Genomic DNA, 26,693 nt, shown 5'->3' on the forward strand with positions numbered 1-26,693 from the left:
GGAAAGAGCAAGGGAGATGAGCTTGGGCCTGTAGACCCCTAAAGGAGCCAACAGCACATTTTTTGTCATCTCAGGATGTAGTTTGATCATTTCCCAGATTTATTTTTTAATTTTTCCCTCTTGTTTTTGTTTTAGCAACCAAACTTCAAGCAGAAATTTGTGGCTTTGCTGAAGAGGTTTAAAGTGACAGAGGAGGTAAGAATTGGGAAGGGTGCCCCACCTGGCAGTCTCCTGCAGAGGTATCAGAGTGCTTGTTCTCAGTTACTGGGAACCCTAGGCATGGCCTGCAGATACTCAGGGGGGTTACCAAAGGTGGTGTGACATATGGCACAGCCTAGGCCTTGGCTTTTCCAAGGCAGCTCTGAGTCTCATGCTCAAATAAAAAAATACCTTCACTCCTGGGGAGAGGAGCCACAGAGAAAGCTGCTGTCACATGCTGGCTCTGCCCCAGAAGCAGTCCTGTTTGTGGCTAAGAGCAGGCTAACATGAGCCTGGGGATGGCTGGGCTTGGCTGGGCACCTGTACTGAGTGTGCAGTGCAGCCAGTGGAGGTCCTCCCAGGACTCTTTAACTCTCAGTAGGTGTGATGAGCGTATGAGACTCCTTTAGATGCCTTGCTCATGACATAGTCATTTGGCCTAATGACAGTGTCACTTGCTTCTTCCACTGCCTGGATTTGGCTCCCTGAGGTGGAAGAGTGCCATGGGGGCCACATGTCTGGGAGGGAGCTTGTATGTGCCTGGTCTGGGATATAGGTGACTCCATATATCTCTTCATTGCTCTCTGGGCTTGGCCCCACAGGTCCTGGACTCTGACCCAGTTGACCAGACCCAGGAGGTGGAAGAAGACCTGGGCTTGCTCTATGACAGCCTGGAGGAGTGCAACAACAGTGACAGTGGCCCAGAGATTGAGGACAATGAGAGTGTGCACAGCACACCGAAGCCCACACTGAGGTAAGAGTTGCAGGAAGTCACAGGCCAATAGCACAGTCTAGGGGACCTGGAGAAATGCCCTCTGCCCCTTCTCTGTTGCTTGTTGTCTTGTCTCCACTGTTCTTGCCATCTTCATTTGGCATGACTGAACTTCTCACTTGCACACCCTGCTTAATAAACTCAGAGCTGCCCATTAGACCTGGCTTCTTTCACATTTAGTCTCATTTCCTGCCAGCTCAGCACCTGTGACGCTCCTGGTGTGCTGAAAGACTGCTCGCTACGTCTGATCTAAGTCCCTGCTGATCCCAGCTCTCCTGTCTTTCTGCTGACAGTCCTCAGTTCTCAGAGCTCTCCACACTGAAGCATGCTTGTCTTTTGGAGCACTTTGTGACTGCTTTGACGGGTCCTTGCGTCCCTCCCTGTGTGACCTGTGTGCTGCATTCCCACCCTTTGTGAGGACGTGCGACTAGCAACCATCAGCAGTGTTTCTCACCCTGTTCCCCAGGCTTGACCTGCTGTGCCAAGCACTGCTGACTTGGAACAGAGCTCTCCAGTGGACCATGCAGTAAACCTAGGCTTTGCTCCCCTGTGGTCTGGCCTCCCTGCTCATGGCTGTTCTGTTTCCATGCTCTTCTCTCATGAGAAAGTTGCCTTTTATTGTCTTTCTACTTGGCTGCCTCACAGTGCACTGAGTCTCTTCTAGCCAAACCAAGCTTACTTGTCATTGTTTCTATAGTTAGGTATTTAAATAGAGTTTGGATTAGTTGGAATTCCTGCTGAAGGTATTTAGCAGGGCTAGCAGGCTTGAAAACTGAAATTAAATCTGCTGCATTCAGAGGTCCATGGGAAAAACCAGAAACGTGATGGAAGTCACATCTCAACGAACTCACAGGTCGTTGTGGAGGAGACAGTGGGCATGTGGGCAAGGGGGAGCTGCTTAGGTGGTCTGCTTGGACCCCAGAAGAGTTTCACATGGTCTCTCATCCAAAGAAACAAAGGTGATGTGGTAGGAAGAGGAAGGTCTGTTTGTGGTCAGCAGTTTCTGCTGTAAACTGTAAAGACAGTCTGTTGAGAGTACTGAAATGTAAAACCTCCCCCTGGTTCTCTGAGTGCCTACTTGCAAACATCTGGGCCCCAGGAGAATATCCTAGAGTAAGTGGTGCTTTGTGCTTGTACCCACCTCTTCCTTGGGTGCTTGCTACTGTCTCTGGTGGAACAGCTTGTTGGGCCCTGGGCTGCTCACAAAGTGTCCTTCACTTGATTTGCTCTCTGGTGCCTCAGTTCCTAGCAGTGCTGAGGCTGTACCCCCTTGAATTCACATTACTGGGTCTGTGCTAAGGAGCCATGGAAGCTGACTGCCAGGGTCTTTAGTGTGGTTCCAAAGCCCTTCATAGCCACCTCAGTTGGTGGTGACCTTCCAACCCAGACTGTAAATTCAAGATGTGATACTCAGTGCTGGGTTTATTTATTGTCATAGGCAGCCTTTGTTAGACACTGTGAAGGCCTTTGTGGAGCACAGGCATTAAGGTAGTGCTTAAGGATAAGCAGTGGCTGGTGCCATGGATTGGGTTAGTGCTCTTGGAAACAGATAGCTGTCCTTTTGATCAGCCAGGGAGGTCATGCAGCTGCAGGCTGTGCCTGCATTGGGGTGAAAATGGAACTAGACCTTAGGCTGTTAGGTAGGACCTCAACAGTCAGAGCATTTGGTTGAAGATCAGAGCTGAGGGAGCGAACATCTCCATAGGTGACTGGGAAAAGGGATGAGGGAGAGGAGGCAAAATAATTGAAAGCCGAAGGAAGCTGTGCAGAAAGGCTGGAAACTGCCTAAATCTCAACCTGCTGAGACTCAGACTTGTTCATAGCTGTAGGAGAGCTTTAAAGTGCAGAACAATGGATGCTGAGAAGTGCAGAAGAGCTTTGTGCTCAGAGGGTACATCATCAGCAGATGAAAACCTCTGAACCACAAGTGAGCAAAGGCAGCTAGAGACAAAGCCCTGTTTAAATGGGGTGTTGAACATGAGAGCAGGTGCATACAATGTAGACACATCCAATGTCTATGAAAAAGGAGGGAATGAGGATACCTTTCCAAGGTGCTAGTGGTACCAGAGGTCTGTCACATTCCAGCGGGAGTGGTGGGACAGGACAGTGCAGAGGAGTGTGGGAGAGAGGCTGTTTGTGGGGGTGAATTACTGGAAAATGTGCTTATTTCTCTGCTTTGACTCCTCAGTTATTACAGCAATCTGTATGGGTTGGAGTTACTGGTAGGAGTAAGGACTGCACAGGGTAGCAACAATGTCCTGTAGCAGAGACTGAAGAGAGCAGGAGTACATTAATAGCAGGGACATCATTTGTCTCTGTGGTACCCAGAGAAAATGTCCTACCAGGACACAATTACAACTCTAAACCTGGACCTTTGGTAAATGAACATCACAGAATCATTCAGGTTGCAAAAGCCCCTCAGGATCACCGAGTCCAACCAATATCCCTGCTCTACAAGGTTCACCCTAAACCATATTGTTGTGCATCAGCTGGTCACAGGGACAGTGAGCCTTGCCTTCTGCTGCTCAGGAGCTGCTGTGTGGTGGGGGCCATCATTTCCTGAGGTGAAATGTCCTTGTAAGAGCAGAAAGAAGAAAGAACCTGACCAATGTTGTTGTCCCTGGCAGCACAGCACGTGAGGTAGTGTGTTAAAAGGAAAGAGAGCAGCCCTGGTCTCCTACAGAAAACGGCAGGTGTAGCCAGATGAGGACAGTAGAAGACAATGCAGACTCTGGTAGCATTCTAACAGAAGAGCTGCTCTCTATCCTGCGCCTCTCTGGCCATCCCTGAAAGCCTGCAGCCTGCTATTCCCTGTCTGCCCACCTGGAGAATCAGGCAAAGCCTTTCCTGGGAGTTGGTACAGCTTTGAGGGAAGCTAGCAGGGAATTCCTGAAATCATGGAATGGTTTGGTTTGGAAGCAGCCTTAAAGATCATCTACTTCCAACCCCACGTGGGCAGGGCCACCTTCCACTATAGCAGGTTGCAGGAGGGCTGCAGTTGCTGCAAGGGTCCTAGGACAGCTGAGAGGTGAGATCTGGATCCAGTGATGCAGTCTGCTTTTGTTTCCCCCTGAAAACAGACCTTTTAGCTGTAGAGAGGGTTCTTGGTAGATAAATAACCTGCACAGGCTGGATTGGTGGGCTGAGGTCAGTTGTATGAGGTTTAACAAAGCCAAGTGCTGGGTCCTGCACTTGTATCACAACAACCCCAGGCAATGCGCCAGGCTTGAGGCAGAGTGGCTGAAAAGATGCTCAGCAGAAAAAGAACTGGTGGTACTGATCAGTAGCCATCTGAATGTTGGCCAGCAGTGTGGTTAGGTGGCCAAGAAGGCCAGCAGCATCCTGGCTTGGATCAGAAATGGTGTGGCCAGCAGATGTACCCCTGTAGTTGGCACTGGTGAGGCTGCACCTTGAAAACTGGGTTCAGTTTTGAGGCCTTTCCTACAGGAATAACAGTGAGGTGCTGGAGCATGTCCAGGGAAGGGCCACAAAGCTGGTGAAGGGTGTGGAGAACAGGTCTGGTGAGGAGCAGCTGAGGGAGCTGGGATTGTTTATAAACAGTCTGAAGGAGGCTGAAGGGAGACCTCATTGCTCTCTACAGCTCCCTGAAAGGAGGTTGGACTGAGGTGGGGGTTGGTCTCTTCTCCCTAGCATCAGGTGATAGAAGGAGAGGAAATGGCCTGAGATTGTGTCAGGGGAGGTTTAGGTTGGATATGAGGAGGTTTTTTTTGCTGCAGGAGTAGTCAGGCATTGGAACAGACTGCCCAGGGTGCTGATGCCATCACCTGGTGTCTCTGGAGGTGTTCAAGAAATGTGTGACTATGGCACTCTGGGACATGGTTTAATGGCCGTGGTGGTCTTAGGTTGATGTTTGGGCTCGGTGACCTTAGAGCTCTTTTCCAACCCAAGCAATTCCATGACTCTGTTACAATGGATGTGAAAAGAGGAAACAGAGGTAGAAGCTCACACTGCAGTGGTGGACAAACCTGTCCCAAGGAAGTTCCTCTTTTCACCATTTCAGCCTGGGGACAGGACCCTGGAGCTGCACTGTTCAGCTCTACCAAAACTTCAGAGCCCTATAAAAAAGGCACATTTTGGTTTTAGGGAACAAAACAAGGCACTGCTGTGCTGCTGCTCTACCTCCAATGTGCTCTGATCTTCAGAGCTCCCAGAAAGCAGAAGGGGGTTTTGGAAGCTGCTGCTTGAAGTGTGCAGCAGGGAGCTCTCTCTGGGAAACGGAGAGCAAAAGGGAAGGCAGCAGAGATCTGTGGAAGCTGTGGTGTTGCAGAGAGGTTTGGCAACAAATTGGAGTTGTGATGCTGACAGACACCAGCGAGATGGGACAAGGTAGGGGATCACCTGAGAGAGAAGTCAGTGCTGGCTGGAAGACAGGAAGCCTGCCTCCAGATCACTGGGGTCCCGGGCTTAGCCTGCTGCTCTGGGATGGCCCCATCCTGTCCCTGCATCTGCACTGTTGCAGCAGACCGTGGCACGTTGTGCAGACACAGTGTCTGGTCCCGTGTCCCGAATGGGACCTCTCCACAGTGCTTTGTGCTTGAGGCAGGCCAGTGGGGGCGTGCTGGAGCCACGATGACTTTGTTCCTCTCTTATTCCTGCCTTTTTCTCTCCCCTCTGTCTGTCTGTCCGTCCGTCTGTCTGTTTCTCTGCAGGCGTTTCTTTGAGGGAGTCTCTCATTCTGGTTCCCAGACTGAGATCGGCAGTCTGCACAGCCAGAAAGGGCAGGATCAAGAGTCGGGCAGCCCTGTGAGTTACACCACCACCATCACCACCACCACCTCCTGTACCCTCCCCTCCTCAGCCAGCCTAGCACCCCCACACTGCCTGCAGCTCCCTCTGAGACCACAGGTCCTGGCAGCACCTTCCCGGGGCTGCTCCTTCCCTTCTTTTCCTCTTCTTTTTCCCAGTGCAGGCAAACAGGTAGCAGTGGGAGGTGTCCTCTGGGGCTATCCCGGGGGATGCCAGCCTGCCCTGTGAGAGCATGTGTCCTGTGAGGCCAGGCATGGGTCACTGGCAGCAGCCCTGCTTGGGGCGCTCCGTCCTGCCCTGACCACACTCCCTGTCCCCCAGGGTGAGGCAGACAAGAGGAAGCCAGGAGCACTTCGACCACAGGAAGAGCCAGGAGTGGAGGTCCCTGCAGTGGTGAGTCTAGGCTACAGGGTGTGGAATGGGGCTGGAGCACCCTCGGGCCCTACCTTGCTTTCTGGAGTTACGGGGGGGTGCCCACCAGCCTGGAACCAGGGCTGTGGGGACGAGGAGATTGGGGTGGAGAGCAGTAAGAGTGGAAGGAGAGTTGGGGTCTGCAGGAGATGCAGCTCAGCTCCCTCCAGGCCTTGCAGCCTTGGGCCCCCAGCAGGCTCCTCCTGGATAAGGGCACTGAGGCGTGCAGGGAGATTGCTCTGTGTGACCTGACTGTGTGTGGCCCTCAGGAGCTGCCCGCAGAGGAGCCATCCTCACGGCTTAACCCCACAGAGGCTGCCACCAGGGAGGGTAGCGCAGACAGGCTGGCCCAGCTGGGACCTGGGACCAAAGCCGAGCTCCCCAGTGCTGTGTCCCCCAGGTAAGGCGTGTCCACGTCCCGTGCCAGGGCTGAGAAGGCTCCTGCTGGCTCCCTGGAGTCAGTGGTGTTTGGTGGAGATGAGGTTTCCTCAACAGTGTTGCCTCTCCTGCTTCTCGCTCGCAGCAAGTCGGAGAGCAAGCAGCTGTGGCGCCCCCGCAGCACCTCCGTGAAGGACCGGCAGAGCTCAAAGGGACAGGGCGGCCGTGCCAGCAGCCTGGACAGTGAGAGCTCTCCAGACTCATGGCAGAGCACCCAGGTGAGGCCCTGGAAGCTGCCTTAGCTGGAGGCTTCTCACCTGAGGGTCCAGCCAGACCTTCAGTCATGAACAGAGTGGCCAGGGCAGCCAGCTGGGCTTAACCTTCACGGTGATGCTGCCACAGGTGCCCCGCAAGTCTGTTTACGACCAGCTGAACCAGATCCTGGTGTCAGATGAGCAGCTCCCCGAGAGCATCGTGCTGGTGAACGTTGCTGAGTGGCAGGGGCAGGTGAGTAGGTGTGCTGGGAGCTTGGTGCATGAAGGTAGCTATAAGCAGGGTCCCAGAGGATTCTCCCAACCATTGCAGGGTGTGCTTGGGGAACTGGCACCAACTGTGTCCTCCTGTCTTTGAGGGGACCGCATCTTGTACAGTGCTGAGCTGTAGACTCAAGAGCCTAGGGAGCCTGCTCTGTCACATGCCACACACCAGCACCGCTGGATGCCCAAAGCATGGCACCCTGAGTGGCACCACAAGGTCTGGGTGATGGAGTATCCCTTGGACACTAACTGCTTGATCCTGGCTCCTGAGCCCATGCTGCTCAGAGCCTTGTTGGATGCTGAGACATAGGTGCCAGACTCTTCTCTGCTGGCACCAGGCCCTGGGAAGCAGCAGAGGTATTGTTTCCAGGGAGCATTAAGGGCATCGTCAGAGCTGTGGTCCCTGGACAGAGAGGAGTATGAGGGCCTTTTTGCCTCGTGCTGGTCACTGGAAAGTCATAGAAAGGTTTGTGGCAGAAGAAAGGGCTTTTCAGTGAGAGGAAGTGGAGTTTTGACCCAAGCTGTGCATCCTTGGCTTATTCCTGCTCTTAACTGTTGTCCTGATGGGGAGCATATGAGCAAAGCCCATTCCCAGACCATGCCATGGCATCTTCTAAACCCCCTTGTGTATCTCAACTACTTGTTTTACCACTGTTCAGCTGCCCACAAACACCTGAAGAGGCTCAAAAGGACTCTGGAGTGTGACAAGGAGAGAAGGGAGCGAGGAGGGTTGGGGACATATCCTACAGCTGGGCCCTGCTGGGGGATGGTAGAATTTAAATCAGAGGGATCCTGGACCAAACCTTCATCTCAAGGAGCCTGGCCACTGGCACAGTTTTGCCCTTGCCATGCCAGGGTGGTGACTGCAGTGCTCAAAACTTGAGAGCCCCTGGCAAGAGCTGGGAGGAGTGGGCATGCTCAAGTGTGCAGCCAGGGTGACCTGATGGCTTCAGCATCCCCACACAGCATGGCTGTATCCCAGGGGGCACAGGGGCAGGGCAGGCATGGGCTGGTGCTGGCCAGCACAGACACATGCCCCCCAGGTTGCCTTAACCGAGGCTCTCTGTGTTGACAGTATGTGAGTGAGCAGCTCCAGGCGCACAAGCAGTTGGTGGTGTCCACCTGCTCCGTGGCAGACATCCAGGCAGCCTTCAACACCACTGTCTCCCGCATCCAGCGATAGTGAGTAGAGCCTGGGCCCTGCTTCCCCCCGCAGCTCCTCGCTTGTGTCCGTGGTCCCGAAGGGCACTGCGGTAGAAGCTGGTGTAGACCCTGGGGACAGTAGCATCCCAGCACTGATTGTGCCCAAGACAGTCCTCAGCAAGCTGGCAATTGTCAGCAGAGGGTTTCTAATGCTAGGTCGGTTGGCCCTGGCAGGGCAAGTCGCCTGCCCTGCTGGCCCTCCTGCTGAGCCCCTGCACGTCCCTCACAGTCTCCTTTGCTCTCCTGTTGGCAGCTGTAACTGTAACTCCCACATGCCTCCCCCGGTGAAGGTGGTGGTGGCAGGGGACCAGAGCTACCTGAGCGTTGTCCTCCGTTTCTTCGTGGAGCAGCTCGCCAGCAAGACCCCCGATTGGCTCAACTACCTTCGCTTCCTGCTCGTGCCGCTGGGTGAGCTGGGAGCAGCCGGGACACAGGGGGGTCCTCTCCCACCACCCTGGGCTCCCCTGCCTGGAGCCAATAGAGTTACAGAATCAGAATTGGTTTGGTTCAAAAAGACCTCTAAGATCATCAAGACCAACCATCAACCTAAGACCACTGTGGCCATTAAATTATGTGCCATGGCCACATGTTTCTTCAACACCACAGGAATGGCGACTCCAGCACCTCCCTGGGCAGCCTGTTCCAGTGCCTGACCACTCCTGCGGCAAAGACATTTTTCCTCATAGCCAACCTAAACCTCCCCTGGCACAATCTCAGGATGTTTCTTCTTGTTCTGTTACCTGATACTAGGGAGAAGAGACCAACCCCCACCTCACTCCTGTCAGGGAGCGCAATGAGGCCTCCCCTCAGCCTCCTCCAGACTAAACACCAGTTCCCTAAGACCTGTTCTCCAGACCCTTCACCAATTCTGTTGCCCTTCCCTGGACATGCTCCAGCACCTCAGTGTCCTTCCTCTAGTGAGAGGCCCAAAACTGACCCCAGTATTCAAGGTTCTGAGTAGGGGTGGACAGTCACTTCCCTTCTCCTGCTGGCCACACTATTCCTGATCCAGGCTGTTGGTCTTGGCCACCTGAGCACACTGCTGGTTCCTTTTCTGCTGAGCAGCTTTCCAGCCACTTTTCCTGAAGCCTGGGCCATTGCCTGGGGTTGTTGTGATCCAGGTGCAGGACCCAGCACTCGGCTTTGTTAAACCTCACAGAGCTGACCTCAGCCCATTGATCCAGCCTGCCCTGATGCCTTTGCAGGGCCTTCCTACCCTTAATGTCACCCTTCTCACCTGCAGGCTCCCACCCCCTGGCCAAGTACCTGGCCTCGGTGGATAACAAGTACAGCACCCTCTTCCTGGACACGGCGTGGCGGGAACTGTTCAGCAGGGCTGAACCTCCCGTTGCAGGTGAGGAGCCAACAGTGCCCTGAACTGGGGAGGGAGCCCAGCTGCCACCTGGCCCTCACTGCTCTTTGTGCCTGCAGACACTGTGGACATTGCAGGCCGAGTTGCCCAGTTCATTGCTGGAGCCAGCCTCTCTCACCAGCTCCCCATCTCTGAGGCCATGCTGACCTACAAGCAGAAGAGGTGAGTGTGGCACTGCCGAGCCTGTCCTGCCTCGTGTGGCCCCAGTCTGGGCTGTGGGAGATGGGGGACAAGCGAGCGAGGCCTCACGCTGTGCTCTGAGCAGTGTGGTGCTGAGGGGAGCTGGGGGTCTGCAGCGAGAGGCCCATGGCACCGTCCCCTGCTACTCCACTCCAGCAGCCGTGGGCTGCCACATCCCCAGCGCTAGGGACAAACCGCCAGGGCCGGGCTGGGGGCCGCGAGCCACCCCGCGGGTTGGCGCTCGTGTTCCAGCTGCACTCTCACCTCTCCCTTCTCTTGGTTTCTGGCACCCAAGGAAGAGAAGTCTCTATTTTGATTTTTATATCAGGTATTGGCTTGTGCTTGCTGTGCCGCTGCCTGGTGCCCCCCCCTTCCCCTCCATGTGCGTCCATCTCTCCCTCTTGCCGTGCAGAGGAGCTGTGACCCCCAAAGTGGGGCAGGGCTGCCCTCCCGCATGCAAGCCCTCTCCCAGCACTGGAGGGGCCGACCCCTTGCCTCCTTGTGTAGTGTGCCCTGTGCTGCCATGTTGGGGACAAGAGGTCCCATGGGAAGGGAGGGCAGAGGAGATGGTTCTGGTGGTCATGAGCCAGTACTGGCCCCTGCCAATGACCTTGACCAGTCTCTTTCCCTTGTGCAGCCCTGACGAGGACTCCTGCCAGAAGTTTGTACCCTTCGTGGGGGTGAGTGTGGTGTGGGACCAGTGGGCGGTTAGGGCTATGGGGAGAGGGGCAGTGCAGGGTCCTGCTCTTGCTGCGGCTGATCCCACGTGCCTGTCTTCACAGGTGGTGAAGGTGGGCCTGGTGGAACAATCCTTCAGTGCCTCAGGTGGGTTCTTGGGCGCCCACAGTGCCCAGCTACCTTCTCCACAGTGAGGAGGCCCTTGCTGGTGTTCGCAGTCCCCACCAACCCACGCTCTTTCTCCTCAGTGGATTCCGATGATGCAACGGTCTGCACCCCGTCCCTGCTGAGCTCAGTGCCCGCCACCGGTGGCGCCACCCCGTACGGCAAGGAGACTGTGAGCACGCCACCACCCTCCCCGTCCGTCAGCAGCGGCCTCTCGGGCGTTGGGTAAGGAAGCCTCACTCACCCTATGGCATCGGGCCTGCACTGGGAGGGCCTGACGTGACATGCTGGGCTTACTGGGCCAGTGTGCTCCTAGGGCAGGCTGCAGTTGGGCTGCAGGGAGGAAGAGGAGCAAGGGCAGTATCTGTGTGCTGCATGGTGCTGCCTGTCTTGCTCAGGTCTCTGAGCCCTGGTGTGGAGGTGATGGGCCTGCAGGTGGACTACTGGACAGCACAAGGGCCAGACAGGAAGAAGGAGGGCGAGAAGCGGGAGACGGGCATCAAGAACACGCTGAAGAGCAACTTCCGCTCGCTGCAGGTCAGCCGCATCCCTGGCACGGGGGAGCTGGTGTCCCCTAACACCATGGCCATGACTGTAGTCACCAAGGAGAAAAACAAGAAAGGTAACCAGGCCCACCCTGGGCTTCTCTCTGGCCCTGGGGATACATGCAAAGAGGGCATGGCTGAGACCTGGTCCAGCAGAGACCAGGCAGTGCAGCCAGCCCTGGGGCAAGGGCTCCTACCCAGGCCCAGGTGAGAGCATCCTAATGTTGGTCTTGTCTGTCTTTGGGCCCCAGTGATGTTTCTGAGCAAGAAACCAAAAGAGAAGGACATCGAGCCCAAAAGCCAAGTCATTGAAGGGATCACACGCCTCATCTGCACTGCCAAGCACCAGAACACCATGCTGCGAGGTGAGCAGAGGCCCGGGCCACACGGGGCGGGCAGAGCACAGGCTGCCTGTGTCAGGGCTGCACTTCACTGTGCCCTCTCCTCTCAGTCTCCATAGATGGGGTGGAGTGGAACGATGTGAAGTTTTTCCAGCTGGCAGCACAGTGGCCAACGCATGTCAAGTACCTCCCCGTGGGCATCTTTGGCTACTCCAAGAGTGTGTGAGATGCAGGAGCAGCTGCAGAGCGTTGCAGGAGGAGGTGGGGAGGTGGAGAAGGACTTGCTCATCCCCTCTCTTCTGCGGCCCAGCCCATGCCTGCTCTGCAGAGGGAGGTATCACCTGCACTGCTCCCTGTGGGCCAAGACCCGTGAAGGTGAGGCCAGTGAGACTGGGTCCGTGCACCCTCCAGCATCAGCCAGGGTACCATGCCATTTGCCTCCCCTGACCCCCAACAGCAGCCTGGGACAAGGGTTGGCACCAGCTCTGGGCTACCAGGCCAGCTCCCCAGCCAGCAGGGTGGCCCCAGCTGGGCTGGGCCCGGGCAGGTTCCCCAGCGCTGGAGCCAACAGGATTCCTTGTGGGGGGAGGCAGGTGTTGTGCAGGGCCCACCAGTTCTGTGCCACCCCACGCCAGCTCCACTGCCAGCCTCCTGCTGCTGTGCCTGGCCCTGTCCTGCCCGGCTGAGCCTTGGCAGCTTTTCTAGTCCTTGCCGCAGCGCTGCTGCTGAGGCTGGCATAGCTCTGCTTGGGCCAGCCCCCCTCCTCTCCCCGAAGAGCCCTACCCCCGGCGCTGCCAGGTGGAGGTGTGCCCTGGGGGGCACCTGGGGGGTTTGTTGTTTTCTGTTGGTTTTTTTTTTACAAGATTCTATTTTTTTTAACTTTATTGTACGGTTACTTTTCAGGCTTAATTTTAATAAATTAATGCTGGTACCAGTAGAGCTCAGACCTGGCTGCAGTCTGTCTGTCCAGCCCTGCCCCAGGGCACGGCCCCGGGCAAACCACGGCCGGCCTCCGGCCAGGCAATCTCTTAGCCAGGGGCCAGCTCATCTCTGCAGCAGGCACAAATGGGGACTCGTTTAACCCAACAGCCACAAGCACTCAGAAGAGACAGACTGGAGAGGACTCAGCCTGTGTCCTCCTAGCCCAGCCAGGGCCTGATCTACCTGAAGGTGGAAAAAGTCTCTCTCCTTTCAGCACAGGCCAGGCTTGCTGCTGTCTTTATCTCTACCGTCTGGAAGGCAAGCTGAGGCTGGACCTGGGAAGTTGGGGGTGTTGTAGGCTCAGCAGAGATGTACTCCAGGACGTGAGGCTTCTCCTCCTGGCGCCGGATGTAACCCTGGTGCAGCAGGTGCAGGATACAGGACAGCACATCCACACTGTGGCAGCAGAAGCTCAGGAACTGCAGCCCTGGCCCCAGCTCCCCCTTCCGACAGGCATCGGTCACCTGCAGCAGCCAAGGAGCACCACGTTGCAGGGCGGTGCAGAGCACTCGGGCAGCCCCTCGCTGCCAGCCTCTCTCTGCCCCTCAAGCCCTCCGTACCCTGAACACCAGGTTGTCAATGTGGAGCTGCTTCTCCACCTTGAGGATGCGGGTGATGAGGCAGCAGAGGACGTTCCTCTTCCTTTCCAGGACACTGGTATCAGCCCTCTCTGACTGTAGGTACCTCTGCTGGGGCAGCAGCCTCAGGTGGGGGCCAGAGGCATGGGCCAGAGCCTCCGGCTTCAGCCGCAGCACACCTGGAGCTAGCACCCAGCACAGGGTCAGCCAAGCCCTGAGCTGGGCCCTGAAGGAGCCCCAGGACTCTTGTGGCTCTCAGACCCAATCCTGGGCCTCCCAACTGCTGCCTTCACAGGCGGCAGCCCCATCCCTGTAGCCCCAGGCAACAGCCACACACAACCCTGGCCCCAGTCCTCAAGCCCACGCACACAGCCCAGACCTAACCCTGCCACACTCACCCACCACAGCCTATGCATGACCCCAAGCCCCTCTGCCACCCTCACACCAACAGATGGCCTCAGGCCTCAACTTTCCCCACACATCTGCACCCTGACCACCCATGGACAGACCCACCCCAGCCCACTCACTTCTCCTACAAGCTCCTGGCCCCAGCGCCCACTCAGGGCTCAGCCCAGCACCTCCCCAGAGCTGCCCCAGCCCAACGCTCACCTCCTGGCGTGCAGCTCCCCACCAGGATGCCATCACTGTGGGTCAGTGGTGCCAGGGCATGGTGCACCAGGTCAGCAGGGAGCCCTGTGGCCTGCAGCAGGGTCTCCACAGCCACCTCCTGCCAGAGGTGGTGCGGGAAGGGAATGGGCAGCCAAGACCCACCAGCCACAGGCCCAGCCAGACAAGGATCTCGTGCCCCAGACGCTGCCAGGAGGGACCCCATGGCCCTGCTGCACTCCAGCACTGGCTGCCCCCCTCCCCACACCGTGCCCCAGCTCTCACCTGGGCACTGTTGAAGCACAGCAGGATGTACATCTGCAGCGTGGACACATGGAGGATGCAGTCTCCAAATTGCACTTCAGCGTGGCCCAGCCACGTCCACTGCAGCCGCCGGGGCTTGGTGCACTCCCAGCCCAGCCAGGCCTGGCCTGCCAGAGACAGCCTCGGTGCCAGGGCTGTGGGCAGCCTGGCCGGGCACCCCCAGCGCACCTGGCACTCTGCCCCTTCTCGCTCAGCTGCCGGGGAGGGCCTGCCCCACGCCAGACACACCCCCCCCCACGGCCACCAGACTCACTGTGCCTGCAGAAGGTGGCAAACTCGTCCAGGGGGGAGCTCAGCGCTGCCGAGAAGAACCTGCCAGGCTCGTCCATGTGGCAGAGCGGGGACACAGGCCAGCAGCGCGGGGACAAGGTCAGCACCTTCACCTCTGGCACGTCTGCCACCGAGCCTGTCCCCGCTGCCTGGGCACACAGACACAAGGGTGCCTCAAGCTGGGCCCCCAGCACTGCTGCGGGGCAGAGGAGTGGCCCCCAGCCTCCCTGCCCCACCGGCATGCTCACCCCATCCAGGCTCGGGGCCAGCTCCAGCAGCTGCTTGTCCTGCTCCTGCAGCCGGAAGAGGCGAAACTGCTGCTGGAGCTCCTCCGACTGGGCCAAGTTGCTCAGCATCTGCTGGGGGAAGCGGCTGGGGAAGCACAGCCCAAGCTGCTCCACGATGGCTCCTTCCAGCCAGGATGCTCCTTGCGCCAGCAGCCTGTCCTCCAGGTAGTGCCTGCCACAGTCCCGCCGCGCGTCAGGGGCTGCTGAGCCACCAGCCCCTCGCCGGCAGGCAGAGCTGCCCCCGGCCCTGGCGCATCCCGAGGGCCCAGCCGCAGCCATCTCCCCTCCCATCACCAGCAGACTGTGCCCCTGCTCCCTGGCAGCGCCCAGGGGCCCTGGCAGCCTTTCCCTCCACACGCCACAGCTGGGAGAGGCCCAGTGGGAGCACTGCTGCCACAGCAGGTGGGCTCAGGCCAGCCCAAGCTCCTCGGGCCCGTGGACACAGAGTCCCTCACCGGTAGAAGTGCTCGAAGGTGTGGGCAAGCTCCAGGCCGCCGATGGCGACGAAGGGCTCCAGGATCTGCTGCAGTCGCTGTGGTGGCCCCAGGCTGCCTGCAGCCCCGCAGAGCTCCTGGACGAGCCCATCCAGGTAGCGGGCAAACTGCTCGCTGACCTGCAGGGGCACACGGCTGGCTGCAGCAGGGCCGCACCGGGGCTGGCCGGGGGCAGCATCCCCGAGGGAAGCAGCTGGAAGCCCCTCGGGGCTCGGGCACCGGCCCACAGCAGCAGCACACCGCGGCTGGGGCCGTGCCGTGCCAAGCGCCCTGTGGCCCCAGCTGGGCACCGCCGCGGGGCAGGGCTCGGTGCGGGGAGCCTGCAGCTCACCCGCGGGCCCTTGGCCACGACACCTTCCCCAGCCTGCACCGGTGCCACGCTCCCTCGACTCACGTGCAGGGCAGCGAGGAAGGGCAGCTGCACCAAAGCCCCCGCGAAGCCCTGGCCCAGGGCCAGCAGGAAGGAGGCCTGCTGCCCGAAGAGCTCCTCCGTGGCTCGGCGCAGGCGCTGGTACAGCTGGCAGTAGCGCTCCACCAGGTCTGGCGCCTGCCCTGCCAGCTCCAGGAACCGCTGCACCTGCGGGACACGGCACACGAGGGCTGAGCTCCACGGCAGGGCCTGCCTGTGGCCCCTCCACAGCCCCTGCCTCACCCTGCCAAAGCCAACGGCCTGGCTCCAGTGCTGCCCCGGGCTAAGGAGCTCACGACGGGCTGGGAGTGGAGACCCAAGGGCTGGACAGGGCACAGCAGCTGCCTGGCAGGAAGGCAGGAGCCCAACACCGCACCTGGCTCCGGGCCTGCAGCAACATGGCTGTAGCACCATGCCGACGCCAGAGCACTGCCAGGGTGGTGAGCACAGCAGGGCTGTCCCCACAGAGGCCAGATACAGCCTCGTGCCCTCCCCACACTCCCAGGGCACTGCCAGGCCCCGCTCGCCACTCCCAACTATGCCCACCCAGCGTGGGGTCCCACACAGCCTCCCTGCCCAGCTCCCCAAGCTCTACCTGCTGCTGCACCACCCCATGCCAACACTGTGAGATGCCCCACAGGCTGCCTGACTTCTCCACCGCTGCCCTGGCAGTGCTGGCAGGCACCTCCTTGTCCTTGCCCTCCTTCCCACCTGACAAGAGACAAACCTGGGCTCAGCAGGGCTGGGGGCAGCCCACACACACTGCCCAGCAGCAGCCTCCCCCTCTCGCTAGGCAGCAGACGAGATGCCAGGGGAGCTTGGCCACGGTGGCAGAACGGCCACGAGGCCTCCCCGCAGGGCTCAGGAGCCTCCTGTGCCGCAGAGCCATCCCCACAGCTCCCAGCAGGTGCCCACAGCTGCAGCCTGGCACTCGGGCCCCCTGCCCTGCAGCCCCAGGGGGAAGCAGCCCCTCACTCACCAGCTGCTCTGGCCTCCCCCGGGTCCGGGCCGTCCGGGTCCACGTGCACCAGGAGCTGGGTCAGGCGCCGCACGCGGCACCCGAAGGCGGCACCGCGGCTGCTGGCAGGGCCAGGCCACTCCACGCTCTCCAGGTACTCAGTCAGCAGCCAGGCCAGGGGGCTGCTGCCGCTGGGGTCTGCGAGGCCAGACAGGCTCAGAGCACGGAGCCTCTGCCTGGCCCACGGCGCGGACGGGCCCCGGAGAGCGCAGGGTACCTGGGCTGGTGATGCTCTGCACCAAGGGCTTCACCAGGGCCTCCCAGCACGTCCTGCCCAAGGCCTGGGCCACCTCATCCTCAGGAAGGAAGCGCTCGGCGAAGCTCTGCTCGTGCTGCAGCACTCGGTTCAGCCTGCGACAGCCAGCGGGCAGCCAACGGGGCCACAGGCATCTGCTGCCCGCCCCGGAGCCCGACCCAGCGAAGCGGAGCCGGGCGGCGCTCCCTGCCCCGCCCCTGCCAGCTACCACGGCTCTGCAGCCCCACTCACGCCTGTGGCCCCGAGACTCTAACTGTGCCCCACTCACCTGTGCCCGGTCAGCACACGCCAGCCCCTGTGGGGCACCTCTGGTGGGTTAGCTGTGCCCACGTGCCCAGATTAAACCTGGGGGACTCCGCGGTGGCCCTGGCTCTCTGGGACTTCTGGTGGCCAGGGAGGCGCCAGAGCCCTCCCTGCCCAGGGGCACACCTGGCTGCTCCTCTCCTGACCCTGCAGTCCCCTCGCAGGCTGCCCGCACTGTCCCCCCATGCCCTGGGACACCGAGGACTCGGAGGGCACGGCCAGGACACAACTCACTTGCCAAAGAGCTGCAGCAGCTGCCCCCGGTCTCGGCTGATCTCCTGGCACCAGGCATGTGCCAGAGCAGTGCAGGAGAGGAACGTCCGCCGGCACAGCTGCTCCCTGAAGATGGGCCAGAGAGTGGGCTTGGGACCCAGCACCTCGATGCCACGCACACGAGTGTCGATGCCGCCCTGCGGGAGAGGCAACCCTCAGCTCCTCGGGCACGGCCCTCGTGCCCCACGTGCCAGCTCCCCGGCCCCGCCTCGGCTCCCACCTGCTGGCACCGCTTCACTCGGATCTGGATGACAGGCCAGAACTGGGACACGTTCTCCAGCAGGATCACTCTGCTGTCCGAGGGCAGAACTGTCACCTGCAGGCACACAGAGCCCTCAGCGCACCAGGCAGCAAGTGCCAGCCACCCTGCTCCGTGCCCAGGCATGCCATGGCCTCTTAAAGCCTCTGCAGCCCACAGCGGCCCACACAGCCACGGGGCACCCCCGCACAGCACCCCACTCCCAGCTCCACCGCCCCAGCACACCACTCTGCTGCAGACTGCGCTGGCAGGGCTGCCCCTTCCCCGATGCCAACTGCCAGAAGGCTCCTGTAGCACAGCTGCTGCCATCCCACCTCCCCTGGGGGCACCTCCCAGGGCCCTGCGCCATCGGGGCCCATCCCACCACTCCCACAGGGCCCCAGGGCTGGAGAGCCCTGCGAGACTCACCGAGTTGAGCTCCGTCCGGACGCTGGCAGGGCTGTCTCCTCCCAGCACCACCACACGCGCCGGCATGTAGCTGGAGTCCTCGCTGGCCACCAGCATGCTCATCTCCCTGCAGCACAGCAGACGTGCTGCTGCCCACAGCCCCCACTCCTGTCCTGCTACAGCCCCGCGCTCTGCTGACCACCCCCAGCAGCCCCCAGGGCACAGCCTGCTGGGGCAGGGCTCACTCGAGTGCCCGGAGCCCTCTCCCCCCCGCACTGCCAGCGGCGCTCTCAGCCCCCAGACCTGCCGGCCCAGCCCCACCTGACCACCACCCCACGCTGCATGTGGACAGTGATGAAGTGGGAGCCTGTGCTGCCGTTGGACTCCCAGTACGTCTTGGGGTTCCTGTCCGTGAGCTTGCTGGCACGGTGAGGGTTGGAGGAGACCTCCACCTTCTCCCAGCACTTCTCCTCCTTCACCTCCACGCTGGAGCCTGTGGGCAGAGCACAGGAAGCCTCCAGCCGCCAGCCCAGCACCCGTCAGGCGCAGGGCTCCAGGGCCCGACACACAGCTCCCTGCTCCCGGCACTCACCTCGGCACAGGCTGCGCAGGAACACGTCGAAGAAGGGGATGCTGATGGGCTGCTGGCTCCGGCGGTGCTCCTCGATCTGCCCCAGGACCAGCTACGGGGCGGGGCCAGGCTCTTACCCGGGGCTCCGGGGCCCCCTCCCCTCAGCACCGCAGGGCTGCGGCAGGCAGGGAGCAGAGGCCGCCCCTGGCTGCCGGCACCGGCACGATGGCCCCAGGAGCCGCGGCCCCAGCGCAGCCCGCCCAGGCCCACCTGCATGCAGCCGGCCAGGATGCTGCTGCTCAGCCTCCTGCAGAGCCTGGCGAGCTTCTCGCAGTCGGTCAGCAGGGCCAGCAGGGCCGGCGCCAGCGGCGGCACCGTGCTGTGCTTGGCCAGGGCTTTGCTCAGGGCCAGGTGGGTGCCCGCACTGCACATCACCACCGCGCAGTCCCTGCTGGCGCTGGCCAGGCCGTGCAGGAAGCCAACCACCTCCTGCAGGACCTGGCCAGCAGGCAGCTGTGAGCGGCCAGGCCTCGGCAGCAGGGAGCTGCAGCTGCGTCCCCTCTGCCCCGACACCAGGGCAGCACCACGGCAGCCGCGCAGCCACCAGCACCGGGCACGCCTGCCACTGGGGCAGGCACACGCCTGGGACGGCTGCTCCCCACCTTCCCCTGCCCTGCCCACAATGGGACAGGGACCCCGGGCACCAGCGCCAGGCCTGCGCGACACACGGCACAGCCAGCAGAGCCTCCGCTGCCTGCCGGCTGTCCCCAGCCCCCCTCACCTCCTGGTCACTGCTGTGGGCACTCAGGGAGGACAAACAGGGCTCCACGCACTCGTGCCACGGCAGCACATCCTCCTGGTAACTGGCCAGCAGCTTGTTCAGGATCCTGAGCGACAGGGGAGCCCGCTCAGGCCAGGGCACGCAGAGCATGCTGCCTCCCTGCCCCGCCCCAAAGACTGGCACCCCGCACAGGACTAGGAGTCCTGGCTCCCCAGGCACCCCCAGCAGCACCTCAGCAGCACCCAGGCATGTGCTGCTCTGTCCCCACACGGCCCTGGGCCCCAGGACACCCCACACAGCACCTACACGAGTGCTGCTGAGGTGCCCCTGCCCCTGCTGAAGCACAGCCCCAGCAGGACCCACCAGCGCGCACCACACCCCCCAGCAGCACCACCGGCTCGGCTCTCACGCCCATGCTGGGGAGGCCCCAGAGCCTCCTCGGATGCCTCTGCACCCACCTGAGGACGCCCAGGCTCACAGCCTTCTCTGCTCCCAGCAGCTCCAGGCTGCGCAGCAGCAGCCTGAAGCTTCTGTGCTCCCGCAGCAGCTGCCACACCTGCCCGGAGGGGACGCTGCCGGCACCGCACAGCTGCCGCTCCAGGGCCACCACCACGTCCTTCGACCAGACACCGTCCCCCAGGCCACCCAGCAGCAGCTGCAGCTCCCCCAGCTCCAGAGGGGCCTCTCTGCCTGCCACGACAGGGACACGTGGGGCCAGCCCAGGCACTCGCTCGACAGGTGCCAGCGCCGTGCTCCGCCCTCAGCCGGGAGGCAGAGGCGCTGCACCCGAGGGCAGGCGGCACGGCGGTGGCCACGCTACCTGCCGTGCCCGGGGGCAGCTGCCGCTCCGCCAGGCGGTTCATCACGCCGAGGGCCAGCGCCGCGTCGGGGCAGTCGCTGCCCTGCCCGTCCCGCCAGCAGCTCTGCAGCACCCCGGGCAGGTCGCAGCCCCACAGCTGCTCCGCCAGGCCCCGGTGCTCCTCCAGCAGCATCTGCACCACCAGCAGCCCGTTCTGGACGCCAGACGAGCCCCTGCAGGAACACAGCCGTGGGGCCACCGCCCTCGCCCGCGCACCGAGCCTGCCCCCACCCCACACAGGGCTCCCCCACCTCCAGCTGCTGTTGGCGCCCAGCCCCTACCCTGGCACCCTCTGCATGGTGCTCATGGCAGCAGGGATGGCGCTCAGCAGGCTCGCCGAGCTCTCGCCGCAGGCAGAGCCGATGCTGGCAAAGATCTCCCTCATCATCTGCGCGTCGCCGTGGCTCAGGGACGAGGGCTTCCCACCAGCGCCTCCCGGGCTGCCGCCCTCGGCGCCAACCAGCACCTTCAGGGCCTGCCGGGGCAGCAAGAGTCCGGAGGGCAGCAGCAGTCCGGAGGGCAGCAGCAGTCCGGAGGGCAGCAGCAGTCCGGAGGGCAGCAGGGGTCCAGAGGGCAGCAGCGGTCAGGAGGGCAGCAGCGGTCAGGAGGGCAGCAGCGGTCAGGAGGGCAGCAGCGGTCCGGAGGGCAGCAGGCATCGCCCCCACGCTGGGCCGGCTGCGCCCTGCCCGCTCGGCTGCAGCCGCCCCCCTGCCACACTCACCGCCAGGCCTGCCTGCTGCACCAGGGCAGAGCAGCTGTGCCGCCGCATGCAGGCCAGCACGGCTCGCACGCCGCCCTCCGTGCCGAACGCCACCCGCCAGTCGTGCTTGGCCAGCAGCATGGCCAGCAGCCGCAGCGTCACCACCACCAGCGCCTTCTCTGCCTCCTCGCTGCTCAGCAGCTCCACTGCCACCTTCACCACCTTCCCCCTGCACGACACACGATGCCCTGGCACCAGCCTCTCGGCACTGCCACCGGCGCGGCACCACCGAGGCCCCTGCCACACACCTTCTCCTTGCCCGCAGCTCTACCGCAGCCGGGACAGCCCCGCCAAGGAGCCCGCCTGGGACAAAGCGGCACAAGAGCCACCGCTCTCCTTCCCGAGCATGCAGCCACCGTCGCCTCCCACGCTCACCGCCAGTCCTGCCCTCACAGCCCTCCACAGCCACCAGCAAGGGTCTGCAGCACCCCACGCCTCACCCAACGCTCCTGGTCACCAGCACATCCTGCACTTCGCCCGCTTGCTGCTCAGGCTCCTCCTCCAGCAACTTCAGCATGTCCTTCAGCCCATCTAAGCACAGCCCTACCTCCGAGCTCCTGCTCTGCACCATGTCCACCAGGGCTGCCACCTGGGCCAGCGAGCTCCTCTCGCTCACGCCCTTGCAGCTGCCCAGCACTGGCGGGAGGGAGGCAAAGGCACAGGTGTCAGCGCAGCAGCGACACCTCCAGCATCTCCCGGGCTGCCACGCACCCACAGCCAGGCAGCCTCGGGGCACCTTCCCCTTCCCACCCGTGCCCTGCCCACGCTCTGCCTCCACCGAGGCTGCAGAGCCACCTCTGCCACCCTGCGCGTGCCCCAGCACCCGGCAGCTGATTACCTCTGCTTCGCTCCTCGGTCACCTCTGGCAAGAGCAGCCCTTCCCTCTCCAGGAGCTCGCTGAACAGCTGCGCATCCGACTTGGCCGCTGCAGCAGGGGCTCGGGGTGGCCCCGCGGCTGCAGAAAGGGTCTCCTTTGCTGCAGAGAGGTTCTCTGCTGCCTTGGCCACTGTGGCTTCAGGGACAAGGCTCCCAGAGACGGCGCCTTCGGAGGACATCGCGGTGCTCCCTGCACCGTCCTGCTCAGCTCCCCTACCGAGCAAGTATTTGGTGTAGATGTGGGAGCCACGCAGGTCACACCGAGTGCTGCCCTGGCACCGCTTCTCCACCTCCTGCAGCACCTTCTGGGCCAGCTCTGCAGGGACTGACAGCTGGAGCAGACCTTCTTCATCTACCTCCAACAGCTGGACAGATGGGGGCAAGTTAACCCTCATGGACTCGCCATACACCCCTTGGCACAGCTGCTGCCACAACAAACACAAAGCCTGCACCACCAGAGGCCTCCAGGGCCACTCCCCAGTGCCACCCTCCCATCACTGTACCCAACCCAACCACTACCGGCCCGGACCTCCCACCTGCAATCACCAACCACCACAGCCAGCACGATATCCCCACGGGCTTGCATCACCTGCCCAGACCTCGTTGGACTCGCTCACTCTTCCAGGGTCACGGAAGACTCTTTCCCCTCCTCAACCCTTAGCTGTGCTCAGCTCCCCAGGCTTTCCCCATCCCTCCCTCACCCATGTCGGTCCCATTTCTGCCCCTTCAGGCTGGCCCTGCACGCCTCACGCTGACCATCAGCTCCCTCCTCTAGGGCCAGGCCCTCACACCTGCTCTCCCTGCTCCTGCTGGATGAGGCTGATGAGCTCCTTCTGCTCCTCTGCTTCCAGCTTCTTCACAAAGAAGAGCAGCTCCCACCACTCCGCACGGCTCAGCGCCTCTGCAGCCCTGCTGCGCTGCTCCCGCACGGCAGGCAGGGACTGCAGCCCCCCGGAGGCCTCGCACGACAACGGCCGCGCAGCTGAGGGGAGCAGAGCAAGGGCACTGACCGCTCTGCCCCTTCCCCCACCTGCCCAGGGACAGCTGCTGCACACCAGGCGGCCAGAGGAGTCCCCTCTGTCCCACAGCCTGCTCTGGGGCAGCCAGGTGGCAGCAGGGCAGCAAGAGAGCGGAACGTGCTGGCAGGAGACCCCAGAAGCCGCAGAGATGGCGATCGCCGCCTCCACTTGGGCCCCTCTGGGATGCGCCACGCAAAAAGCAGCTGCTCCAAACGGGCACCTCCAGCTCGCTGCTGCCCCAGCAGCTCCCGCTGCGCCTGCCCCGGCTGGGCCGCGGCACCCGGACGCCCAGTGCCAGCAGCACACACAGCCTGGCACAGCAGGGCCGGGGACAGATGTACGCCCAGCTGCCAGGCTGCTCACCTGCTGCCGGTCCGCGGTCGCACGGCACAGCAGACGTCTCCTCCCGCCGCTCGGCGCAGACCATCTCCAGCGTGGGCCAGTGAACACGGCAGGCGGAGCCCAGGCCGCGCCCGTACACCTGAGCAGAGAGCCCGGCGGACGCTCAGCCCGGGCAGCCTGCACCGGGACCGGACCGGCCCACGCCCTGCGGGCAGCCACCCCCCACGGACGCTACCTGCGCGTGCGCCGTGCCCTCGCGGCTCCGACAGAAGGGGCCCTCGTGGCCCGTGTGCGCCCGCACGTGCTCGGCACAGCCGCTGCGGCTCGAGGGGGCCGAGCGTGGCCTGCAGGCGCTGGGCGTCCGTGGTGGGGCGGTGGCGGCCCCGCGCTGGAAAATGCAGTGTGCGGCGACAGGCCGCGGCGGCGGCTCTGGCCGCTGCCCCTGCTCCCGGCCCACCGCATGCGCCAGCTCCAGGATGAGGCTGGCCATGGCCATGTTGAGCTCGAACTCCTGCTTCAGACGGCTCCTCTCCTCCGGGACCGGGCTGGCCACGGCGCCACCCTGCTGCTGCTGCTCCCCACCCTGCTCCGTGCCGCTGCCGAGCTCGTCCAAGAGAGACGTCACACACAGGTAGCGCTTCACCAGGACGAACAGCAGCTTCCCAGGGATCTGCAACCAGCAGGGCGCTCAGCTTCTGGCCTGCAGAGCGACTCCAGCCCTCACCGCTGCCCCGCACAGCACATCCACGCACAGGCTCCCAGCACAGCTCTGGAGCAGCAGGCAGCAGCAGAGATCTCTCAGCCCACCCTCGTCCCCATGCTCAGAGACAAGGGTCTCCGAGTGCCTCTTCACCAGACTCAAGCCAGGCCCCGCATCCTGTGCCAGCACCCAGTTCTGCTCAGCTGCCCGCTGCTGACCCCCGCCTGCCCCACACAAGGACACCAGCTTAGCCCACTCCTGACTCTAGAAGCTGCAGGCTGGCAGGGCCAGCTGATACCTGGGGAAGGTGAATCCCCTCAAAGGACATGCAGTGCTCCTCAGAGGATGTTGTCTCCGCAAACAGCTCCAGCAAGGTGTAGCGACTCTCAAAGTCCATGTGCTGCTCAATGCCCTCCTGCTGGCTCAGGGAGAGCAGGACATAGGCCCAGCTCCCTGCAACAGAAACTCTTCAGGTCCCAGAAAGACAACCCTCATGCCACCCTCCTTGTGCGAGATAGACCTGCAGGTGAGGAGTAGCTTTGCTGCTCAGTGCCACCCAGAACCATCCTCTGCCTATCAGTTTGCTCTGCTGCACTTTTTCCACCCCTGAAGCTGTAAGATTCCCCCCCAGCAGCAAACCCAGAGAACTGACTCCAGAACAAGGTTCCAGAGAAGAAAAAAGTGGAGTCTGCCCCTGAACCGGCTGCATCTCTCAGCCTGAGGGACCTCAGATGGCCAGGCTGGGCTCCAGGGGTGGGGCAGGAGAGGTGCAGGGCCTTGCTGGAGGAGACACTCACCCCTAATGGCCCTTAGCACTCCTAATCCTTGCATCCCAGCTCAGGAACCCATCAGGGTGCTACAGCACCCCAGACAACTACAACCCAGAAGCCACTTGGAAGCTCCAGGCTGACTCTTCCCCTTTTGCCAGCAAGCCTCCAGACACGCTGCTTCCTAGGCACCCCACACCTACAAGCCTGGCACCCCCAGCTGCCCAGCAGCATCTTCGTGGCACTGAGCAGCAGCAGCTCCCACCTGCATCGTGTGAAGCCAGGGCCCTCAGCATCTTGCCGGCACTGTGGCGGATCTCCTTCTCCTGGTGGCACAGCATCTTCATCAGCAGGTCAAGGGCCCCTGCCTCCCTGAAGGCCTCTGCCAGCGAGCCGATGCTGGCGTAGGCGCTCAGCACGTGGACGGTGTTGAGGATGGAGGCCTCGGGGGCGCCGGTCTCGGCCATCTGCCGGCCAGCTCGCCGCACCAGGCTCCTGACATCAGCCTTCATCTCCAGCAGCCACTCCTGGTCCCCCGGCACATCTGCAGCCAGCGGGCAGGCCGCCGCCTCCTCCACCCACTGCCCTGCCAGCTTCCTCTTGCCCAGCAACGCCGGGCAGCTGGCACAGACCTCTTCTGCAGACATCCACAGCGAGATCTTCTCTGGCTTGCTCTCTGTGGAGGAGGTGCTGCTTCCTTCTGCTGCTCTCTCTTCCAAGCTGACTACGCTCCACTGGATCAGGTACTCGGGCTGGCCGTCGCGGCCCCGCCGCTGCCGCAGCAGCTCCTGCGGGCAGGCCTGCAGGCTGGGGCCCAGCTGCACAAGCAGGTTGCCATTGTGCCTCTCGTTCACCATGACAGAGGAGCCTGCAGACAGAAGGAATCAGGAGCTCGGAGGAGCTGGCTGAGGCACAAGCTTTGCTATGGCTAGGAATCTACTGTCCTGTGGGGAAGCAGGGCTTGTGTCAAGGCAGTGTAACGAAATGTGCTGCTGTACTGGCTGTACTAAAGGTCAGTGCTTTTAAGCCCCTAACACAGGAAAACGCCTAAAGGATGAGGTTCAACTCACTCCTCCCTCAGAAGACACCGCACGTGTGGCAGGCAGATAACAGAGCAGGACACAGCGATTCTGCTAAACGGGCTGTGGTCATGGCAGGAACAGAAACAGCAGCGCCCACGAAAGGCAGGTTTTCTCGGGAAGCTCATCTGTATAACCCGGGCGGGTGCTGGCAGAGCTCTCTAAGGCAGACAATATGCACAGTGGCCCCCTGCACCAGCGTCAGCTCTGCGCCGGAGGGCTCCGCTGAGCATCACCCAGCTGGGACTGCAAACACATTCCAGGAGCGGTCTCATGTGCTCCGACCCCCCTGGTGCACGGACAGGCACTACGAAGGCAGGTGGAAGGGCAGAGCAGTTACTGGGGGGAGGGCCTGTGCGGACACGTCCCGCTGGCAGCAGCAATGAAGCTCCTTCTACGCACGGACCAAGGCAGAGCCTCAAGTGCGCCGAGAGGAGCACGTAAATGCCCGGCCTGGCCTGGCTGCCGCAGTCCCTCCCAGAGCCGCAGGCGAGCCAGGCGCCCTCACCTCGCGGTCCGGTACAGAGGCTTCCTGCAGGGCTGCTCAAAAAGAGGCCCGGGACCACCCCAGGCTGGAGGCCCTCGCAGGGCACCCCAGGCCCGGACAGAGCCACTCCCGGCGGGGCCGGGCCGGGCCGCACAACCTCCGGCATCGCTCTGCGTCACTTCCGGGGCGCTGCTGGGCGGGGGCGAGGGAGGACGGCAGCCGCGCGGGGCCAAGCTTCGCCCGCAGCCGCTGCGCCGCCGCCGTACCGCGCCTCCGGGCAGCGTGCAGCGGAGACACTTAGGCACCGGGATACAGACTGAGTTATGTGTGGCACCGAGGCGTCGCAGGACAGCACTTGGGTAGGAGTGGAGTAGGACAGAGGAGGACGGGAAGGACACCAGGCAGCGGCAAGTCCTTAGCATTGGCAAGAGTTGGGGAACAGCAAGCGCCCTACTGGGGCT

General features: G+C 62.1%; 2 protein-coding genes across 4 annotated transcripts in view; one reads left to right on the forward strand and one right to left on the reverse strand.

Annotated features, from left to right (window-relative positions):
• LOC135186708 (phosphofurin acidic cluster sorting protein 2-like) overlaps nucleotides 1–12,490 on the forward strand; it is a 74,311-nt gene extending 61,821 nt beyond the window's left edge. Inside the window, exons 8-25 of one of the 2 annotated variants that reach the window (XM_064164677.1) lie at nucleotides 136–195; nucleotides 801–952; nucleotides 5,641–5,734; nucleotides 6,059–6,130; nucleotides 6,418–6,548; nucleotides 6,672–6,804; nucleotides 6,929–7,033; nucleotides 8,138–8,244; nucleotides 8,519–8,673; nucleotides 9,509–9,619; nucleotides 9,697–9,799; nucleotides 10,113–10,145; nucleotides 10,455–10,497; nucleotides 10,600–10,642; nucleotides 10,744–10,885; nucleotides 11,059–11,282; nucleotides 11,457–11,570; nucleotides 11,657–12,490. In XM_064164677.1, coding sequence (XP_064020747.1) covers nucleotides 136–195; nucleotides 801–952; nucleotides 5,641–5,734; nucleotides 6,059–6,130; nucleotides 6,418–6,548; nucleotides 6,672–6,804; nucleotides 6,929–7,033; nucleotides 8,138–8,244; nucleotides 8,519–8,673; nucleotides 9,509–9,619; nucleotides 9,697–9,799; nucleotides 10,113–10,145; nucleotides 10,455–10,497; nucleotides 10,600–10,642; nucleotides 10,744–10,885; nucleotides 11,059–11,282; nucleotides 11,457–11,570; nucleotides 11,657–11,772 — 1,938 coding nt within the window. In that variant the 3' untranslated portion in view covers nucleotides 11,773–12,490. The remainder of the gene's footprint in view (nucleotides 1–135; nucleotides 196–800; nucleotides 953–5,640; nucleotides 5,735–6,058; nucleotides 6,131–6,417; nucleotides 6,549–6,671; nucleotides 6,805–6,928; nucleotides 7,034–8,137; nucleotides 8,245–8,518; nucleotides 8,674–9,508; nucleotides 9,620–9,696; nucleotides 9,800–10,112; nucleotides 10,146–10,454; nucleotides 10,498–10,599; nucleotides 10,643–10,743; nucleotides 10,886–11,058; nucleotides 11,283–11,456; nucleotides 11,571–11,656) is intronic. The other variant, XM_064164678.1, reaches the window with a different exon arrangement.
• LOC135186707 (cullin-9-like) lies at nucleotides 12,411–26,367 on the reverse strand. Of its 2 annotated transcripts, XM_064164676.1 has the most exons (30): nucleotides 26,254–26,367; nucleotides 24,932–25,534; nucleotides 24,198–24,352; nucleotides 23,435–23,869; nucleotides 23,221–23,338; nucleotides 22,630–22,820; nucleotides 21,801–22,203; nucleotides 21,403–21,598; nucleotides 20,924–21,131; nucleotides 20,484–20,677; nucleotides 20,164–20,375; nucleotides 19,802–20,033; nucleotides 19,344–19,449; nucleotides 18,833–19,075; nucleotides 18,584–18,674; nucleotides 18,313–18,484; nucleotides 18,013–18,118; nucleotides 17,566–17,661; nucleotides 17,307–17,482; nucleotides 16,731–16,864; nucleotides 16,475–16,651; nucleotides 16,091–16,206; nucleotides 15,481–15,663; nucleotides 15,048–15,205; nucleotides 14,554–14,764; nucleotides 14,289–14,454; nucleotides 13,997–14,142; nucleotides 13,715–13,832; nucleotides 13,088–13,290; nucleotides 12,411–12,991 (listed from the first exon to the last, which is right to left on the reverse strand). In XM_064164676.1, exons 2-30 carry the CDS (start codon nucleotides 25,521–25,523, stop codon nucleotides 12,707–12,709), a joined length of 5,823 nt encoding a protein of 1,940 aa, XP_064020746.1. In that variant the 5' UTR covers nucleotides 25,524–25,534; nucleotides 26,254–26,367; the 3' UTR covers nucleotides 12,411–12,706. The 2 variants fall into 2 exon arrangements, with proteins under 2 accessions (XP_064020746.1, XP_064020745.1); XM_064164675.1 differs by lacking the exons at nucleotides 12,411–12,991; nucleotides 13,088–13,290; nucleotides 13,715–13,832; ... (1 more) ...; nucleotides 14,289–14,454; nucleotides 14,554–14,764 and having other exon boundaries at nucleotides 14,780–15,205; nucleotides 18,833–19,060; nucleotides 26,254–26,335.
• Nucleotides 26,368–26,693: the final 326 nt, after the last annotated feature.

The sequence above is a fragment of the Pogoniulus pusillus genome, chromosome 25 (assembly GCF_015220805.1).
Source record: "Pogoniulus pusillus isolate bPogPus1 chromosome 25, bPogPus1.pri, whole genome shotgun sequence".
In the NCBI taxonomy this organism is placed as follows: Eukaryota; Metazoa; Chordata; class Aves; order Piciformes; family Lybiidae; genus Pogoniulus; species Pogoniulus pusillus.